General features: G+C 49.7%; 1 protein-coding gene across 2 annotated transcripts; it reads left to right on the top strand.

Annotated features, from left to right (window-relative positions):
* Positions 1 to 2339: 2339 nt before the first annotated feature.
* Stat6 (signal transducer and activator of transcription 6) lies at positions 2340 to 21020 on the top strand. 2 transcript variants are annotated; one of them, XM_021175148.3, is made up of 22 exons: positions 2340 to 2426; positions 7250 to 7386; positions 8041 to 8179; positions 8460 to 8543; positions 11449 to 11587; positions 11705 to 11757; positions 11909 to 12057; positions 12749 to 12880; positions 12990 to 13178; positions 13785 to 13872; positions 14009 to 14131; positions 15696 to 15788; positions 16067 to 16273; positions 17488 to 17582; positions 17672 to 17808; positions 18120 to 18266; positions 18451 to 18514; positions 18611 to 18715; positions 18881 to 18952; positions 19733 to 19798; positions 19889 to 20017; positions 20095 to 21020. In XM_021175148.3, exons 2-22 carry the CDS (start codon positions 7271 to 7273, stop codon positions 20279 to 20281), a joined length of 2514 nt encoding a protein of 837 aa, XP_021030807.1. In that variant the 5' UTR covers positions 2340 to 2426; positions 7250 to 7270; the 3' UTR covers positions 20282 to 21020. The 2 variants fall into 2 exon arrangements, with proteins under 2 accessions (XP_021030807.1, XP_021030806.1); XM_021175147.3 differs by lacking the exon at positions 2340 to 2426 and adding an exon at positions 3342 to 3617.
* Positions 21021 to 21205: the final 185 nt, after the last annotated feature.

Genomic DNA, 21205 nt, shown 5'->3' on the forward strand with positions numbered 1-21205 from the left:
AACCACGGAGCCATTTCTCCAGCTCCTTCTATTCCATTTTATTTTTTTTTAAGTAGTCAAGATATTATTATGGCATGAGCTATGTTCCTTTAAAAATTAATATGTCACCGGGTGGTGGTGGCGCACTTGGGAGGCAGAGGCAGGAGGATTTCTGAGTTTGAGGCTACCCTGGTCTACAAAGTGAGTTCCAGGACAGCCAGGGCTACACAGAGAAACCCTGTCTTGAAGAAAAAAAAAATATGTCAAAGCCCTTCATGGTTCTCAGAGAGAACCGACCCACACCACCGTGATCTTGGGTCTTTAGCTTTCAATACCCTGAGTGGAGTTTCTGCTGTCTAAGCCATTCAGCTTATGGGGATTTATTACAGCAACCCTAGCAAAACTAATACACCCATAAAATTGCTTTTGTGACTCACTCTTGGGTTGTAACCTCAAGTTCTCACACCATACAGGTTTTCCCCCTCCTAATGCAGTCTCTCATGTGTGCAATGTTTGCAGACACTGGGTGGGATTGCAGAGCCTGGAGGAAGGTGAAGCAATGAAGGGTTAGGCAGGTGGCTGTCATCGGTGAAAACTGGCCTGACCCTACAGTTACGCAATCTGAAGTGAGTGTGCCCTAGTCACCTCACGTATCCCAGTCTCCACTGAGGTACACGTAACTACCCCTGCATCGTGGGGACACTCGAATTGTCCCACTTGGTAGACCAACAGTCATGGATCTATCCCTAAAGTAGAATCAGATATACTTCTAAACCCTGGGCTCTCCTGTGGCATCTGTGTCCCCACTGGCAGGGTCAGATATAAAGGAAGATGAAGTATCGTTTTTTCTTCTGACACTTGCTTGTTTAGCAGATACCATCCTAGTTCATCTTAAGAGGAGCCAAAGCCGAGACTGCAGCCTCTCTTCTCTCTCTTCCTGCCTGTTCTTGGACTCACACTTCCTGAGATACCCAGGGGGCAGGGCCTGGCTTCCACTACCATCTGTGGATGTTCATCTGTGCAGAGGGCATCTGGAAGCACATAGGTGTGTGCCATGAACTCACGCATGCGCATCCCTCAGTGTAAGCATTACTGGCTGGACCAGTCTCTGGATAGACTCCCATCTATCATTTCCACCCCTGCTCTCTTTCTCTTCCACTCACTGCCTTACAGACCTAAGATATCCATAAAGGAACACACCTCTTCTAGGCTCTGCCTTACCCTCACAACTTACCCTCACAACTTACCCTCAGCATTACCCTCTCACAACCCAGGAACCTCTGGGTAAGATGAAGAGCCTTCTGGGTTTTTTTCCCATATAATATTTATTCTTGGCCATAAAAACAGTGTCTGGGACTGGAGAGATAGCTCAGTAGTTAAGAGCTCTGGCTGTTCTTCCAGAGGGCTTAGTTCTGATTACCAAGACCCACATGGTAATTAAAAAACAATCATCTGTAATTCTATTTCCAGGGTATGTGATGCTCTCCTCTAGCCTCTGAGAGCACCAGGCATGCACATGGTATACATTCATGTAGACAGTATATCTACAGACATTAAAAGCAATCCATCAAGGGGGCTGGAGAGATGGCTCAGTGGTTAAGAGCACTGACTGCTCTTCCGAAGGTCCTGAGTTCAAATCCCAGCAACCACATGGTGACTCACAACCATCCGTAATGATGTCTGACTCCCTCTTCTCGAGTGTCTGAAGACAGCTACAGTGTACTCACCTATAATAAATAAATAAACAAGAACAAAAAAAAAACCCCAACCCATCAAATATTAATTGTTGGGTTGGGGATGTGACTCATTTGGTAGCAAAAAGCCCTGGTTTCAGTTCTTAGCATCACAAGTCCTGTTGCTGTTTGTTGCATATTTCTAAGCCTGGTACTTGGGAAGTGAAGTTCAAGTTTGTCCTTGGTTACTGGGCAATTTCAAGGCTATCCTGGGCTATATGACCCTTTGTCTCAACAACAGCATCAACAACCACAGCCCAACCAAGTAGTTGAGCAACAACAACAACAACAAAAGTATCTCGTGCTTGCTGTTTACTAGGTGACCAGAGTTCCTCTAAGCCTTTATGTATTAGTATATTCTATTCTCACAACCCCACAGACTAAGCCACTCTGTGTGCTCCATCCTACAGATAATGAACCAGCCAATTCTGCAGTTAGCATCTTTGGCAGGACTTGAACACAAATAGGCCTTGCTCAGAGTCCATGATTATATTATATGTACATGTACAGTTTGCTCTGGCACCTGGGTGGATCTAAGCTTGCACTTTGTACAGTGCCCGCCAATGTGCAGGGGAAGAATCAGCTCAGGCACCAGGGGGCGCCAGAAGCCTGGCTTTTGCTCTTTCAGCCCAGCCCTGAAAGGCAACAGGAAAGCCAAAATTCCAACTTGATACAGCCACCCTCAGACTATCCCTCCATACACTCGACTTTCAGGTTTGGCCTTTTGTTATCCTCCTCAGCAAAAACTTCAGGACAGTCCTCTGGTTATGATGGTGATTCAGAGGCTGAACAAGGGGCATGTGTGTGTGTGTGTGACTCTAAGAGGTTCTGAGGGCTGTCATGTGTGAGAGCCTGCTGCTACATGTGTAAAGCTCAGGCACCCGTGCGTGCGTGCGTGTGTGTGTGTGTGTGCGTGTGCGTGTGTGTGTGTGTGTGTTTTCGTGTGGCTAGGGAAATTGCACATATTTGTTTTGGGGTGTGTCTCAGTGTTTACCTCAGAAACAGATAGGAACTTTGCCAAGGTTGCACAGCATATTCACATTCAAACTTGGCACCCTATGAATATTCTGGCAGCCCTCAGTGGCTATCACTAGGGTTTGGGACGTGGTATCCCCGAATGGGTTCCTTTTCCTCCAAGGGACTCCCGGAGACTTCCAGAATTCTGAGCTAAGGGTTCCCCTCCCCCACTTCCTCCCTACAGTATCACGGGACTTCTAAGGCGTTCCCGCCTTGGAAGGAGGTGAGCCTACTTGTGCAGGGGCCTTGGGCTCCCAGATGTTTTTCAGGGTCCTCCACTGGAGGACGCATACAACCCAGATGCCCCATAGCACAGTTCCCTGAGGTCCCAACCTCTGGCCCGGAGAAAGTTTGTGTGGTAGCTAGGCAGTTCGGGGTGGCATGCCTCTGCCAGATATTAGGTGACTTTTCCGAGGGGTGGGGAATGGATCAGTGCTAAGGGGATTAGAGTAAAGGTCAGCCTCCCTCCAGTGTGGTTCAATGGAGCTCCAGCTTTGCCCTCCCCACGACGTGCTTCCCCACCGGGTACATACATGTTCACCCCACTTTCTTCCTCTTCCTCCTCCAGCCCACTTTCTCTTCTCTGTGTCGTCAGAGCGCCAGGGAGGGACCTGGGCAGACAGAGAAGCCGGAAACAGCAGGCCGGGGCAGCCAGGGTTTACAGTGAAGAAGGCCCGGAGACGAGTGCGTGCGTGCCTGTGTGTGTGTGTTTGTGTGTGTGTGTGCGCGCGCGCGAGCGTGTGCGCGCGTGCGTGTGTGCATATGTGTGTGTGTCTGTACACATTGAGTTTTTAGGGCCAGCCCAGAACCCGCTGGACAGACCTACAGACCCATGGGGCTTGGTAGTGCCCTCTGAGAGAGGGAGAAGATAGCAGCGGGGCTGCCGAGGTGAGGGGACGTCTGCGAGTAGGGAAGGTTATGGGGGGGCTTTGACGAACCGTGAGGGATGGATTTTCGGGGCCTCTCGGATCCTCCCCCCTGGGCGGGGCAGTTGGTCCCCTGGAAATTGTTTCTTCTGGGGTTAGCTGACGGCCCTGGGTTTTGGCAGTTTCCAACTTTCGAAGGACTCGGGTGGGTACAGGCCTCCACATTCCGGTCCCCAACGTGTCGCGTCACTTTCCCCAATCCTCAGCCCTGTGCCTCCTGGGTCTTGGGACAGTCGCTGGGCAGAGGAGAAGAAAGGTTCTCTGGGTTGGGGGACATGGCTGCCTTTCCCTAGAAGTTGATGCTCCAGGGTCCCCGAGCCTGTCCAACCCCTAGCTGCTGCCCGCTAAAGGTTCCTACTCAGGGTGTGGCTGGAGGGTGAGAGAGACCCAGATGTAGATCTCATGGTGCCCCAGAGGAGGGGGACTTTCCCCCTCACTTTTTTGGCCGCAGTAAACCCTGAGATTTCCCCGTGGAGGGCTGCCGGCTGGGGGTTAACCCTCCTCATGCTGACCTGGCTCCACCTCCTCCCACCCTTTCCCACCCCCACCAGCGCCGCCACCGTCATATATACACACACTTTGGACAACTTAGGGAAGCCCTTGACTTTTGATATTGAGGTCACACGGTCAGCGGACTCGGAATGCGGGAGTGGAGGGGATAGATTTAGGCCACCAAGCTTAGGAAGAAGCTTCTAGGGCTTCCCCTACGGCGGGGAGGGAGAGTCTGGAAGGGAAAGCTCGCCCCGCCTCTTGAAGTGTAGCTCCGCCTTCCCACCCTACGGGACTGATCTCAAGTAAGGTCGGTCCTTGTCCTAGCCCGACCTATAGACCCTGCAACGTTACCGGCAGCTCAGGAGAGAAATATGGCTTAATGGCGTCTGGGGGTGGGGGGAGGATGAGACTTGAGTCATTCTACAGGGAGATTTAGAGGAAATTGGAGCTGCTCCTGGCTTGGCGGTCCCGGTCCCCAGTAGGGTAAGGATAAGGCCAAAGGTCTGGAATCTGAACATTCCGGAGACTGGGAGGAAGAGGGAACAGAATCCTCTCTTAAATTTGAAAATAAGCCAAATGTGACTCTTCGGGGTGCCCCACCCAACGGGGTAGACAGTTTTAGAGCAAAGTCTGGTTGGAGGACCCTAAGCAAGAGTTGAAGACTCTGCCTTTGGGCGTGAGAACTCAGGGAGTGGGAGAGCAACGGGGAAGATGGTTAGGGGTAGGCAATGTCCTGTGAAGCGGCCTCCTTCTCTTCTATATGGGAGTCCTGTGGGAGTTAAGAGGCTCAAAAGGCAGGAGGAATTGGAGAGACCCAGGGAGTTTCCATCCCATCTTCCTCCTCCTCCTCTCTGAGAGGTCATTATGAGAAATGTAAACTGAGAGCCATCCCTCCCATCAACCACTGAGCCATCCCCCTCAACCCAGCCCACTCTGAGGCCCCTGAGAGAATCAGGAGCCAGCACTCCGCTCCCTCTCCCTCCTCTTCCCCTGCCTTTTATCTCCTTGTCCCCCACTTCCAGACTGATCAATCCTCATTGCTTCTCTGCTCTTCCCTCCCTTTCCCCCTTCCCAGCTCTTCCTGTCCTATCTGTAAGGTGATGGGATCTCTGAGCTGGAGGGAATTCTAACAGCAGAGTATAGTGATTAATCCCAATGATGAGTAAGAGCCAGATTACTAACTCCTCGCCCAGTGGCCTTGGACGAGTTAACCTTCCTGAGCCTTAATTTCTTCATCTAGGAAAAGGGATAATTGTATACTTTAAAATAGGCCTGGAAAGATGGCTCAGTGGCTAAGAGCATTGGCTGTTCTCCTGAAGGACCTGGGTTTGATCCTCCCAACACCCCAACACACACACACACACACACACACACACACACGGCAACTCACAACTGTTTCTAACTCCATTTCTAGAGGCACATATATACATAGGCAAAACCATTAAGATAATAAAAAGCTAAAAATAATATTGTGAGGGGGCAGGAATGTAGCTCAGGAAAGAGCACTATGTAGCATGTGTGAGGCCCTGGGAGACACTTGCACACGCGCACACATGCACGCATACACACGTGTATACACACATGCATACACACCTACACACGAGCACAGGCACAGACACACATACATACACACATGCGCGTGCACACGGGCACAGACACACATGCACACACATATACACACTCTCGTGATTGTACGCATGCACGCACACACACAGTTGTTGCAGTGAGCTAAGGTATTGAGTATGGTATACCTGTTATGGAATAGTGCATAACGACTTGTAGACATTGTTATTCTACCACCATCTTCACCACCTAGCTTGGTGACTTTTGCAGTGCTGGGCACTGAACTTACAGTTTCACAAATACTAGGCAGGCACTCTACCACTGAGGTGTCGTTCAAACTTCCTCATTGTAACTCTTGTTACAGTATGATGCATAATTTATTTGTTATTGTTGTTGTTGTTGATCTCTTTGTGTGCCCAGTTTACGTATTAAGCTTTTCATAGATGTATATGGGAGAAAATATAGTAGACACAGGGGTAGATGCTGCAAGCTGTCTCAGGCCCTATCCATGGTCTTGGGTCAGAATGATGTTCTGCGTGCTCTTTTCAGACACTGGTGTCACATAGATTAAAATCTGAAGTTGGAGTCAGGTGTGGTGGTGCGCGTCAGTAGTCCCAGCCCTTGGGAAGTGGAGATAAGAGGATCAAGAGTCCGAGGCTGACCAGTCATTGTGGTGCATGTCTTTAATCCCAGCTGGCAGGGGCAGGGGCAGGGGCAGGGGCAGGGGCAGGGGTAGGCAGATTTCTCTGAGTTCAAGGCCAGCCTAAGCTACATAGGGAGCTCCTCTAATGTACTCAGAGCACCTGCCTACCACATCCAAGCCCCTGAGTTTGTTCACAGCACCTCTAAAAAATTAAAATTGTTTCCTGCTTTCAAGTGTTTAAAAAGAGAAAAGGTATGGTGACATGCACTGGAATCTCACTTGAGGGGCTGAGAAGAAAGGACTCCTTGAGTTCAGGAGTTCAAAGGCAGCCTGGGCAACATAGCCAGAGAATCTTAAGACAAAAAATTTAGAAGGTGCCCTATTCATTCAGCCTTCTTTTTTCATGATAAGAAGATCAAACTTCGTAGAGTAGAGTCTTTATACCCCCCAGAACCAGACCAGGTCCCGAGCTACAGTGGAAACCACCTGTCTCCATGGACCTTGCTCCTCCCATTCCGTCTTGTGTCCTCTTGTCCCCTCACTGACCTGGCTGTAGCTCTTCAGCTTGCCCGTGTCTGCCGCTGAAGGTTTTGCCTTGTTTTGGACACTGCTGCCAAGGGAGCCTGTGGCTTCAGGTGTCTTGGAAGTGGGTATGATCAAATGGCGGAAGGAGAATATTGTGATGCTCCACTTCCTAACTCAACTCTCTGGGACTTTAGCTTGAGCCATGAGAAACTAGAAAGAACCAGAAGCTCTGGAAAGATCCAGCATTCTAAGCCCAGCAAGACTGAAGGAGGTTCTCAGAAAGGCCATCTGTATGGAGGAGCTGTGGCTGTCCTAGCAGCCAGGCTGCTTTCTTGGGAGCCTCACTGAAAGGCCTTGTTCTTCTTCCCCAGGCACCCTGTATATCCCAGATCATGTCTCTGTGGGGTCTAATTTCCAAGATGTCCCCAGAAAAACTGCAACGGCTCTATGTTGACTTTCCACAACGCCTGCGGCATCTCCTGGCTGACTGGCTGGAGAGCCAGCCCTGGTGAGTCTTGTTCTGTGTCTTCTCCCTCTTTTGAGAGCCCTTGTTGCTAGTAGAATTCAGAATTGAGGACTTGTTAGTGTGTGTCAAATGGCCTAGACTTGGTGGGCCGTACATGTAGACATTGTAGCTCTTAGAAGGCTAAACTAAGAAGGGGAGTCAGGGCTGGAATAGAACTTTTCTTACAAGCCAGCAGAGTGGGGAGCAGGGGTCATGGCTGGCGACTACAGAGAACCTACCTAGGTAGACGAGAGAGAAAAGAGACCTGGCTTCCTTGCTATAATTGAGTCTCAGAAGCATTAAAGAAGTCCTGGGGGCTGGCGAGATGGCTCAGTGAGTAAGAGCACTGACTGCTCTTCCGAAGGTCCTGAGTTCAAATCCCAGCAACCACATGGTGGCTCACAACTACCCGTAATGAGATCTGTCAGCTACATTGTACTTATGTATAATAATAAATAAATCCTTAGGCCGGAGCAGTCAGTGACTGAGTGAAGTTGACCGGAGTGAGCAGAGGTTCTAAAAATTCAATTCCCAACAACCACATTGAAGGCTCACAACCATCTGTACAGCTACAGTGTACTCCCCATACATAAAATAAATAAATAGATCTTTAAAGAAGTCCTGGCCTGAGGCATCCTAATCCTGCTTTCCTCACAGGGAGTTCCTGGTCGGTTCAGATGCTTTCTGTTATAACATGGCTAGTGCCCTACTTTCTGCCACCGTCCAGCGTCTTAAGGCCTCTGCTGGAGAGCAGGGGAAGGGAAACAGCATCTTGCCGCACATCAGCACCTTGGAGGTAGGGCAAGACTGGAAGGGAAAAGGTTGGGTTGGGTCATGACAGAGCTGGAATGAGCAAACTGGACACATGGTAGATGTTGAAAGCACTTGCTATTCCTGTGGTTAGGTGCTAGCTGGCATGCAGATCGGTTTTTAAAGCAAGTAAATGTATTAAACTTGAGAGTCTATGGTTATGCTCTCTTGACAGTTTGCACATGAATGGGGGCAAGGAATTGGAGGGAGGGAGGGAGGGGGCATGGGTAAGGGAGGCTAACAGCTCATTACTATTAATTCTATAGAGCATCTATCAGAGGGACCCCCTGAAGCTGGTGGCCACCATCAGACAAATACTTCAAGGGGAGAAAAAAGCTGTTATAGAAGAGGTAATGTGCTACCCGACTTCCTGTGTGTATTAGTCACGGTTCTCTGGAGGAATAGAACTTACAGAATGGACACACACATACACACAAGATTTATTAGAATGCTGTATAGGTTGTGGCCCACCTAATGCAACAATAGTGGTCTACCAAACAAAAGGACCAAGAATCCAGTAGTTGTTCAGTATATGAGGCTGGATATCTCAGCTGGTCTTCAGTATACACTAGAATCCTGAAGAAGTAGGCTCTAATGCCAGTGAAGGAATGGACTGGCATTGATAGTGAGAGCAAGCAGGCAGAGAGGGCAAGCTTCCTCCTTCTGCATCCTATGGCTACAAGCAGAAGGTATGGCTCAAATTAAAGATGGGCCTTTCCACTTCAAAAGACCTGGATTAAAAGTGTGTCATTCCGGGCTGGTGAGATGGCTCAGTGGGTAAGAGCACCCGACTGCTCTTCCGAAGGTCCAGAGTTCAAATCCCAGCAACCACATGGTGGCTCACAACCATCCGTAACAAGATCTGGCGCCCTCTTCTGGAGTGTCTGAAGACAGCTAGAGTGTACTTCCATATAATAAATAAATAAATCTTAAAAAAAAAAAAAAAAGTGTGTCATTCCTAATCCCAGCATTTGGGAGGCAGAGGCTGGTGGGTCTCTAAATTCCAGGACAGCCAGGGTTTCATAGAGAAACATTGTGTCCATCAACAAAACCAAATAAATGAAAAGATGTATCTTTCCACCTCAATGATCTGGAACAGGTGTGGGTCTTCCCACTCCTTTACAGGTGTGCAGTCATTTGGGTTTAATTGGTTCCAGATACAGTCAAGCTGACATCTAAGAACAGCCATAGCAGTCCACACCCTGTCACCTTGACACACAATCACCTCCTTAGATCATGCTTAATTTCCAAATGAAAACAATAACAGGTCATAATTATGCCTAACATAACTATCCAATGTATAATCTCAAACACATTATATTCTTAAAATAGACAGTGACGATGTGCCTTAAGGAACATTCTTTTAGTATCTTAAACTTAAATATTACATCCACTGATATTCTCTTAATTGATGTTACAATACAAGATAAAGAAATTGAGGGAAGAAAACACAAATACCTGTACAAACACATTTTTAAAAAAATATGACAGAAAGACTCATGTCAGTTATAATTCTTGTTTCTGTATCTCATCACCCGGCCTTAGCTGGCTTTGGTTTTTTTAAGTAATTTGTTTTTTGTGCATTTGGTGTTTTGCCTGCATGTATGTCTGTGTGAGAGTGTTGGATCTCCTGAAACTGGAGTTACAAAAAGTTGTGATCTGCCATGTGGGTGTTGGGAATTGAACCTGCGTCCTTTGGAAGAGCTGCCAGTGCTCTCAACCACTGAGCCATCCCCTCCAGCCCCCTTAGCTGGTATTTACAACCTTCCTCTACTACCTATTCTGTCTTCCACTTTTAGCAATCACCTCAGCAGGTCTTGACATTTTCTTCCTGGAGGACTGACTCATATCTTCATTTCTGAAGGATCTGTGCCCATTGGTTTTCTGCCTGGATTAGGTGGTTATAATTTCCCACTGGCTTTAATTACAGGAAATGGTAGCACCAAGAGACCAAGAGATGCCATAAAACAGCAGCTCTCAACCTGTGGGTCATGACCTTTGGAAAACACCTATTTCTTTTCTTTCTTTTTTCTTTTCTTTTTTTAAATTTAATTTTATTTTATTTATCATATGTAAGTACACTGTAGCTGTCTTCAGACATCCCAGAAGAGGGCATCAGATCTCATTATGGATGGTTGTGAGCCACCATGTGGTTGCTGGGATTTGAACTCAGGACCTCTGGAAGAGCAGTCAGTGCTCTTAACCGCTGAGCCATCTCTCCAGCCCTTTCTTTTCTTTTCTTTCTTTCTTTCTTTCTTTCTTTCTTTCTTTCTTTCTTTCTTTCTTTTTTTTTTTTTGTTTTGTTTGTTTGTTTTTTCAGACAAGGTTTCTCTGTCCTGGAACTCACTTTGTAGACCAGGCTGGCCTCGAACTCAGAAATCTGCCTGCCTCTGCCTCCCGAGTGCTGGGCTTAAAAGGCATGCACCACCACGTCCGGCTGGAAAACACCTATTTCTGATGGTCTTAGGAAATGAGACACTGGCTCAATAACAAAATGACAGTTATGAAGTAGCAGTGAAAATAAAATTTTAGTTGTGGTTCCTAAGACCATCAGAAATAAGTTTTCTGATGGTTACAACCCACAGATTGGAAATCTATGACCTAAAGGATTGCCTGCACTCCAGGCAAAATCTCTCTTACCCCCCTTGTAGAGAAGCAATCCAATGTCCCCATGGTAATCTGGATCAGTCGCCCTTCCTAACACTCTTATCCTTTCTTAGTCTGTGGGCTTCAGGGCATCAGAAACCCAAAGTGGCCAAGGGGATGTCTGAGCAATGGAGTGTTTGTGTGTCTCCTGGCAAGAGCGCTCCCTCCTCTGGAACCAAAACTCCTAGGCCAGCAGAACTTAAGGCTGCAGGAACAGGAAGCAAAAATGTCTCTATTAGGTCGCTAGGGGTGATGTGAGTGCAACTATTTCCTTTTCCACCCCTTGACTCCTGGGCCCACAGATCCTAGTCCAAGCCATGAAAACCTAGGAAAAATTTAAACTCAGGACCCAGGATAACCAAAGGAAGTTCATGGGGTTAGAGTAAACCCCAAACCACGTTTGGGGAGGCTTCAGACAGAAGTTAGTTCTGCCAGGAGAAAAGTCTTATCTCGAGGAAGTTCTGAGAGGTTTGGAAAAACTGCCAACGGAACAAGAAAAACAAATGGTGTCAACTTCTGTGGCGGGGTAGAGGTAAACATAGAGGACCGGTTAGAACAGCTCACCTCTTGGTATCTGTACCCCCTCCCCTGCTGCCCCATCCTGTGCAGTTCCGCCACCTGCCAGGGCCCTTCCATCGGAAGCAGGAAGAACTCAAGTTTACTACAGCCCTTGGAAGGCTTCAGCACCGAGTAAGGGAGATCCGACTTCTCCGAGAATCTCTGCAGCAAGGGGCCAAGACTGGACAAGGTGGGGTTCAGGGCCTCGACGCCAGAGGGTTTGGGGGAGGGTTTAGAAGTGATCTTTTCTTGGATCTCTGCCTTGAGTGAGGCTCTTTACACCCCTGACTTCTGCCCCTGCCCTCAGTGTCTCTGCAGAACTTGATAGACCCTCCTGTCAATGGTCCTGGTCCAAGTGAGGTGAGTAATGGGCTCAGTTGCTGGTAAACCTGAAGGATGGAGTTGACTGAGCTGTGTGAGGGGACACCAGGGAAATGGGAAAAAGTCCTCCTATCAGGTGTCCCAGGAGAAAACAACAGTGGCTCCGGCTCAGGCTCTTTTCTGCTCTTAGGACTTGGCCACGATGCTGCAGGGGACTGTGGGGGACCTGGAGGCCACCCAGGCCCTGGTGCTGAAAAGGATTCAGATTTGGAAGCGGCAGCAACAGCTGGCAGGGAATGGCACACCCTTTGAGGAGAGCCTAGCAGGGCTCCAGGAGAGGTGAGGACAGGGCTGGCAGACAGGGAGCATAAAGAGTATGGGTACCCACTGTCTCTGCAAGATGGCGCACTGTGGGGGGGGGGGAAGGAGAGAGAGAGAGAGAGAGAGAGAGAGAGAGAGAGAGAGAGAGAGAGAGCTGAGGACAGGGCCAGGACTTACAGGAGCCAGTGGCTGCGAGGCTGTGCACGGTGTTCACAGATCCTTCACTGGTATCTCAGCTGAGAGAGTCATCCATCATTTCTCTCTTCAAGTCCATGCCCAGAGGAATGGGGAGGCTGTCCTGTTTGTTCTTAAGACATAGCCTTACAGTGTAAGATGTCCAGGCTGGCCTTGAACTCACTGCACGCCTCCTGTCTCAGCCTCCCGTGTACTGGAACTATACATGTGGGTCACCAGACCTCACTGTTGTTGGGCGATAACACTTTCCAGTTTTCCCTAAAGCACACAGTGCCTCTGGTAGTAGAACTGTGAGAAGAGACCACTGGACTCTCCACAGGGAGTCTGGACCCTGTCAGTGAGCTCCTCATCCAGAGCCAAGACAGGTCCTAGAACCCCTTCCACCCCAGGTGCCTTGCATACACACCCACAGCTATCCCATGCCTTCTCACACAATAGCCCAGTGCTCTCCCTGGGTTTGGGCTGAAGAAAACAACCGGAAATCTGTGCTCCCTGACAACCATCCTGGCCCCAGGTGTGAAAGCCTGGTGGAAATTTATTCCCAGCTGCAGCAGGAGATTGGGGCAGCCAGTGGGGAACTGGAACCCAAGACACGGGCATCGCTGATAAGCCGTCTGGATGAAGTCCTGCGAACCCTTGTGACCAGGTATATACCATGAGCCCCTACTTGGCTGTAAGTAGACCCCAGGGAGTGAAGGGGTTTGTAAAGATGGGACCCAGGATCTAACACTGCTGTCTCCCTCTCACGACTCCAGCTCTTTCCTGGTGGAGAAGCAGCCCCCCCAGGTTCTGAAGACACAGACTAAGTTCCAGGCTGGGGTTCGATTCCTGCTGGGTCTGCAGTTTCTAGGGACCTCAGCCAAGCCTCCAATGGTCAGAGCTGACATGGTGACAGAGAAACAGGCCAGAGAACTAAGCCTGGCCCAGGGGCCCGGGACCGGAGTGTAAGTAGAGACTGGCTCTGGGTTGGAGAAGGGTCTGATGAGGTGATAGGAGTTGAGAGGTTGGCTTCATAAAGAGTGGAACCTGGGGAAAGAGACCTCTGGAGCGTGGAGACACTGGACTCTGATTAGTTAAAGCAGAGGAAGAGACTAGATCTGTTCAAGGGAAATCATCAGGATTTGGCCAAGATGGAGACTTCTCTCTTAAAAACCCTAGAAAGGGATGCCAACAAGATGGGGCTTGCTGCGTGAGCTCGATGACATGGATTTAATTTCTAGAACCTATGTAAAGGTGGAAGGAGAGAACTGACTCCTAAAAGTTGTTCTTTGACCTCTATATGAGCGCACCCCATCACACACAGGCACAACAACGGATGATGAAAGTTAAAAACCAAACAGGTGGTTCAGTGCAGTGGGAAGACAGGTTCTTAGCATGCCAGGGACTGGGCTCAATGCTAGCAGTATATATAAATACACGCAGAGAGGAGGGGGGACATGAGTAGAGTCATAGAGAGCGGGGGCCAGCGATAGCAGTGGTCAGCACCATTCCCCAGCGGCCCACGCTGCTCACCTCGGATGAGGCCGCTCACACTCCAACTCCCCTGGCAGGGAGAGCACGGGAGAGATCATGAACAACACGGTGCCCCTGGAGAACAGCATTCCCAGCAACTGCTGCTCCGCCCTGTTCAAGAACCTGGTGAGAGGCTTTGGTTGCGGGTGTCCTCAGACTGTGTGGCTGACCCTTCTTCTCGGAGAGGCTGTTGGGGACCCAGAGAGTAAGCTATCAACATCCCTTGCTCTCTCTTGCTCCCCTGCATTCCCCCCCCGCGCAGCTCCTGAAGAAAATAAAGCGCTGTGAGCGGAAGGGCACAGAGTCTGTCACCGAGGAGAAGTGTGCTGTGCTCTTCTCCACAAGTTTCACATTGGGCCCCAACAAACTTCTCATCCAGCTTCAGGTGAGCACAGACCCCACCAGCCCTGCTGCAGCCGGGGACCCACTCTTCCTCGCCCCACTAGAGCCCTGGATCCCCCTCCTGACTGCCTCATAGCCCACTTAGTATCCGAGTTTCTGGGATAACCGACAGAGGTGGGAGGAGCAAGCACCGGAAGGACACATCCAGGGAGTTATGTGTGTAGCAACCAAGCTTGCAGTTGTGGTGGTGGTGGTGGTGGTTGTTGTTTTGTTTACTTTGTTTTGTTTACTTTCTCGAGGCAAGGCAGGGTCTCGTGATGTAGTCTCGACAGGCTCTAGACTCTTTTCCTCGAAATATCATCATTACTGCGAGGGGGTGGGGCGGTGCATGCACAAGTCACCGTGTATGTGTGGAGGTCAGAGGGCAACCTTTCCACTTTTATCTGGGTTCTGGAGGTTTAATTTGGGTCACTAGGCTTGTGCTGCACACATTTCCCCCACTAAGCCCTCTTACTGACCCTCAAACTCTTTTTCATTTTGTTCCTCTCCTCTCCTCCTCTGCCCTTCCTTCCCCTCTTTTTTTTTTTTTTAATAGCCTTCTTCTGTAGCCCAGGCTGGCATTACATGCAATATCTTGCCTCAGCCTCCCAAATGCTAGGGAGTATAGTCTTATACCACCAAACCTCACTCTCTAACACTTATCAAGCACTTTATATACATCAGGAGATCAGGGCACTATTATCAATGATATACACATACTTGTGCACATATACACACTTGTGCACATACACACACTGTGCTCATACATCAAGATCTTTTTACAGATCAGGGCACTGTTTCCAATGATATGCAATCACACACGGTGTGGTAGTTTTTGGCTTAGGGTTACTATGATAAAGACCATGGGCAAAAGCAAAAGCAATTTGGAAAGAAAAAGATCTGTTACATCTTACTGTTCAGGTAACGTCCATCACTGCGGGAAGTCAGGCAGGAACCTAGAGGCAGGAATGGAAGCTGGGGCCATGGAGAGTGCTGCTTATTGGCTTGTTCCTCCTAGTGTGCTCAGCCTGCTTACACATACAGCAGGACCACCTGCCCAGGGGTGGTCCCACCCACAATGATCAAGGCCCTCCCACATCAATCACCAATTAAGAATATGCTCCACAGGCTTGCCTTTGGATCAGCATCACGGAGGGCAGTTTCTCCACTGTGGTCCCCACTTCTCAGATAACCCTAGCTCATGTCAACAAAAACCCAACTAGGACATGTTTCTAGATAACACGATAAGATAGGTACTATTGCTACCCTCAGTTTACTGATGATGACCTCGGGTCATAGAATAGGTTCAGTAGTTTGCCCAGGTCACACAGCCTCTAGGCATTGGGATTTGTTTGAGCCTGAAAGTCTGGCTTTCTAGCACTGAGTTGCAACTGTTTCTCTATACCACTGCCCTCACTCCGTCTCACAAAGTGTCCAGTGATGCACTACCAACCTTTAACTATGTCATACGAACTAAGGGCTTCCCAGTACACTGGAGTAACACTCAGCAATCTGAGGGCACTTCTGACTTCAGCAAGAAGAAACTCCTCTCTTCACCCTGTCTGTAGGCCCTGTCTCTGCCCTTGGTGGTCATCGTGCACGGTAACCAAGACAACAATGCCAAAGCTACCATCCTATGGGACAATGCCTTCTCTGAGATGGTAAGGAAAGACCCGGAGTGGAGACAGGGGCAGGGTGGGTTCTTCTGTGGTGAGATAATGGGCTGTCCTGCCTGGTGGGTGGCAGGCATGTTAAGTCTTTCTTGTGGGCTTGCCCTTTCTGCTTCTACCCATGCTGGTCACACCTAACAGTTGTCACACCATGACACCACAGACAGCAGCTGAGAAATCTTGATGTCTGTGAGCCAGCTCAGAGAGCTGGGAAGAGTGGAGGCTGTTAGGAGGAAGACTGGCCATGCGCTCTCTCTCCATTTACCCAGGACCGAGTGCCCTTTGTGGTGGCTGAGCGAGTGCCCTGGGAGAAGATGTGTGAAACTCTGAACCTCAAGTTTATGGCTGAGGTGGGGACCAACCGGGGACTGCTTCCAGAGCACTTCCTGTTCCTCGCCCAGAAGATCTTCAATGACAACAGCCTCAGTGTGGAGGCCTTTCAGCACCGCTGTGTGTCCTGGTCACAGTTCAACAAGGTCATTCCCCTGCTTTCAGTTTCTGACCCCAGTTATTCACCCTCTGGTCACTCAAGAGCTCCTTTGCCTTTGCTCATTGTGTAGCTCAGACTGTCCTCAGACTCACCAGATAGCCCAGGCTAGCCTTGACCTCACAATCCTCCCACCTCAGTCTCCTACAGAAATGCACAGGAATGAGCCACCAGGTCCCACAGGAGCCTGTATTTCTGACTTTTATTTTATTTTTTATTTTTTAAGATTTATTTATTTGCTGGGCAGTGGTGGCACATGCCTTTAATCCCAGCACTTGGGAGGCAGAGGCAGGTGGATTTCTGAGTTCAAGGCCAGCCTGGTCTACAAAGTGAGTTCCAGGACAGCCAGGGCTACACAGAGAACCCCTGACTCAAACAAACAAACAAACAGATTTATTTATTTTATGTATGTAAGTACACTGTTGCTGTCTTCAGACACATCAGAAGAGGGCATCAGCTCTCATTACAGATGGTTGAGAGCCACCACGTGGTTGCTGGGAATTCTACTCAGGACCTCTGGAAGAGCAGTTGTTGCTTTTAACCAACCGCTGAGCCATCTCTCCAGCCCATATTTCCAACTTTTAATATCGGCTACTGTATTTTTCTCTGTCTCCAAAGTGAGGTGGCTCAGGACTGAGTCAGTTACAAGAACAGGGAAAGGAGCCCGTGTCTGTGACCATGTTATCATCACGCAAGTCACCGAATGAATGCTAAAGTCACTTTTCAAGAAACAACTCCTTCCCTTGGCTCCCACTTTAGGCTTTTCCTCTTTCAAGCAAACAAACCAGAGGGTGGGGGAGAAGAAGCTCATGTGGCCAGAGAAAGCATCGCTGAGGAGAACAGGGCATCAGGACAATCATCTTCCTCTCGATGGACCTTTACCGGTTCCCACTGGGGATGCGACAATAGGCTGCAGGCTTAAACCTCCACCCTGTCCCGCCAGTAGTGTGGACCTAAGGAAATCACTTACCTTTCCGGCTTCCATTCCATTGCTCTGATTGTTATGTGATATACAGAAAGATCAAAAAAATGAATATACAGGAAAGCCTGAAGGAGTGCCTAGGGTGGTTGGGGTAAGCGGTTGTCGTTGATGGGCCTTAGGTCCACTTTGGTCTTCAACCGTTGATCCTCAGACTCTCAAAGCCCATGCTTGTTCCAGCTCAGCCCTTCCCCAACTCACCTCTGTACTCCTCCCCACTTCAGGAGATCCTGCTGGGTCGAGGCTTCACGTTTTGGCAGTGGTTTGATGGTGTCCTGGACCTCACCAAACGCTGTCTCCGGAGCTACTGGTCAGATCGGTGAGTCCCTGCCTCAGGGACCAAAGGCCTATGGCTCCCTCTTCACACCCAGAACCCAACAGCCATGTCTTCTCCCTCATTCTGACCAGGCTGATCATTGGCTTTATTAGTAAGCAATATGTCACTAGCCTTCTCCTCAACGAGCCAGATGGGACCTTCCTCCTCCGCTTTAGTGACTCTGAGATTGGGGGCATCACCATTGCACATGTCATCCGGGGCCAGGATGGTGAGTCACCACAGTCCTCTGACTCCATGCTCTCTCCTGGGGGGGAGGGGTTCTGGGGGAAGGAAATGCCCCAGCTACCCTTGATGTCCACCTGATCTTCGGGAACTTCTTCCTAGCATCTTACTTCCCATCTTCCTGTGGTCTAACCTTCAACTCCTATGGCAATGGAGACGAGAGGGTCTCCTTCACTCTAGCCTTCTCCCTAGGCCTTCTCTCACCTGCCCTGGTGGGTTGAGAATGGATCTTGTGATGGGGGCTGGGGAAAAAGAAATTTGGACGGGAGGACACTTAGGGTCTCATTCCTCTTCTAGGCTCCTCACAGATAGAGAACATCCAGCCATTTTCTGCCAAAGACCTGTCCATTCGCTCACTGGGGGACCGGATCCGGGATCTTGCTCAGTTAAAAAACCTCTACCCCAAGAAACCCAAGGATGAGGCTTTCCGGAGTCACTATAAGCGTGAGCGGGCAGCTCTGAAACCTCCTGTTACCCACTGTCTCCCTGTCCTGGCTTGTGCCCTTTCTGTCCGTTGTCTCTCTTTTCTCCCATTTTGTAGCCCCTCCTCCACCTGTCCATCAACCTTCCCCCCTCCACCTCTGTGGCAGTGGGATACTCCACAGTTCACCTTTCCTTCCTGTCACAGCCGAACAGATGGGGAAGGACGGGAGGGGTTATGTCTCTACTACTATCAAGATGACTGTGGAAAGGTGAATAAACGGTTAGTGGGTGGAGACTGGGGGACGTACTTGTCGGCAGGAAGGAGTGACCTTTGTCAGTCACGTGTGCTTCCTTTTCTCCTGTAGGGACCAGCCCCTTCCTACTCCAGAGCCCCAGATGCCTGCCATGGTGCCACCTTATGATCTTGGAATGGCCCCTGATGCTTCCATGCAACTCAGCTCAGATATGGGGTAAAGAGCTTGAGAGACAGGAGGGGACTGGCCTGTGCGCAGGCTTTCAGTGTAGCCAGGGTCGGCCGAGCAAGCTGGCCTTTTCAGATTGAATTTTTCTTTCTCAGAGGCAGGGTGTGGGGTTATCTGGGAGAGCTCGCACTGGAGTTTGCTTTCTTTCCCCAGGTATCCTCCACAGTCCATCCACTCATTTCAGAGCCTAGAAGAGTCCATGAGTGTACTGCCATCTTTTCAGGAGTAAGTCAGATGCGGTGGGGCAGCGTCCTGTCACAAGCCATGAATAGCCGGGCTTTGCGGAAGCAGCCCCGGCTGAACCCCCATCCTCCATGTGCTTGTGGGAGTGATGTCTAAGACTCAGATGGCCAGGGTTTGAGGTCCTAGCCTCCGGCAATAACGATAATGACATTATGGTGAAGGTTACACGAATTCATAATGTGTGTAGGCCCGAGCTGAGTGCTTACAACAAACAAAGCTAGCATATTCTCTCTCACCTGTGAAATTTACAGTAACTTATTTGCCGTATATTTGCTGTATTGCTGTGGTGCTGGGGGCTAAGCTCGTGCTAAGGACTGAACATGTGCCAAGCGCGTGCTCTGCCACTGACGACATCCCAGCAGCTGGGGTGATTTTTTATTTATTAATCTTTTTTAATCCTAAAAATGACGCAGACTTTTTCCTTCCTCGAGTACCTTGGTGGTTTCATCAGCTCTCAGACAAGGGCTTATCTAACTTCTAGGATTTGATGTGGGGTGGGCCTAGGGAACAGAATACCTATCGTTCAGACTGGACACACTGGAAACTCATACACTATTTTACGGGGGGTGGGGGTGGGGGTGGGGTAGGGGTGGGGGTGGGAATCTGGTCTCAGAGCACAGAAATGTCTTCTTGAGGGAAGCCAGTCAGTGAGATGCTAAGTCAGGTCTTAGCATGGCAGCTTGTTTCCTGACTCATATCTTGACTTTTGAATTCTCATTCTCTCTCTTTCTTTCTGCACCCGCTTTTCCTTCCTGCTTCCAGGCCTCACCTGCAAATGCCCCCCAACATGAGCCAAATAACCATGCCCTTTGACCAGCCTCACCCCCAGTAAGTGACAAAGCCATTCCTGGCCCCACCCTCTCTGTTCTTCCCTTGCCTACCCCACCCCTCCTAATTTCCTCTTCTGACCCCTGGCAGGGGTCTGCTGCAGTGCCAGTCCCAGGAACATGCTGTGTCCAGCCCTGAACCCATGCTTTGCCCAGATGTGACTATGGTAGAGGACAGCTGCCTAACTCAGCCTGTGGGAGGTTTCCCCCAAGGCACCTGGTGAGTAGCAACCCGGGAGTGAGGTCTGAGACAATGGGTGCTGTGCCTGCTCCCCTACTTCTCCCTCCTCTTTGCAGGGTCAGTGAAGACATGTACCCTCCCCTGATGCCTCCCACTGAACAGGACCTCAACAAACTTCTCCTGGAGAACCAAGGGGAGGCAGGAGGGTCCTTAGGAAGCCAGCCCCTCCTGCAACCATCTCCTTATGGGCAATCAGGGATCTCACTGTCCCACCTGGACCTAAGGACCAACCCCAGCTGGTGATCCCAGCTGGAGAAGCCCAGAAACAAAGCCTCTTCTGTCTCTATGGACCCGCTCTGGACACCTGCTCATGCAGGTGCCTTCCGTCTCAACTGTTCCTTGGTCAAGAGAAAAGAACTGGTTGGGAGAGCATGTGGTGTATAGAACTGTTGTGCTCTGTCCTTCCTGCCACATCAGGGCCCCCCTTTTCCAGCACTGGGTGCAAAGGGATGAGTGGGGTGTTAATGCTCGAATGTGATACGACTGTATCACAACACACACGCACACACAACAGAACTGTGTTGAGCCAGGGCCTGGGACTCAACATACAGAAACATAGAGACATTGTGCCAAAGACAGAGGGCATATAGGCCTAGGGCATTGAAGCTGGGTTCAGGTGACTCTGGGAGGGAGAAAAAGTAAAAAGTAGGTATACAGTCACTGGTATGAGTTCTACCCAGATTTAAAAAAAACAGGACTCCAAAGCTCCAAATTCTTGCAAAAAAGATGCCTAGTGACATTTGAGACTGCATTCTAAGAGCTAAGCTTGTGTATAGCTGTACCAATGTTTACCCAAGACATGTTAACCTATAGGAGTCACACATCACTGTATGACCACACAGAACACGTATCTTCTGCTTTTGCCAGTGTGACCTTAACATATCTGAAAGGCTGAGACATTGTATAAGACAGCAACCCAGTATCATTTGGGGAGTAACTATGTGGCTGTGACATGCATAAAGCTCTAGCCTGGGTAACTTGATGCTTCCAGTGTTTCCTAGATCCTGGGATAGAAGTAGGGATGCAGACCTCTCTGTGTAAACTCCCTGGGCATTGGGGCCCTCAACTGCTGTCTCTTGTACTTTTCTGTCCACTGCCAGCTCTGCCCCCCTACCCCGGCTCTCACCCAGTCCTTTTTCCCTCACTGGAGGGGAAGGGGGCCATGGA

The sequence above is a fragment of the Mus caroli genome, unplaced genomic scaffold (assembly GCF_978045245.1).
Source record: "Mus caroli unplaced genomic scaffold, Mus_caroli_1 scaffold_9, whole genome shotgun sequence".
In the NCBI taxonomy this organism is placed as follows: Eukaryota; Metazoa; Chordata; class Mammalia; order Rodentia; family Muridae; genus Mus; species Mus caroli.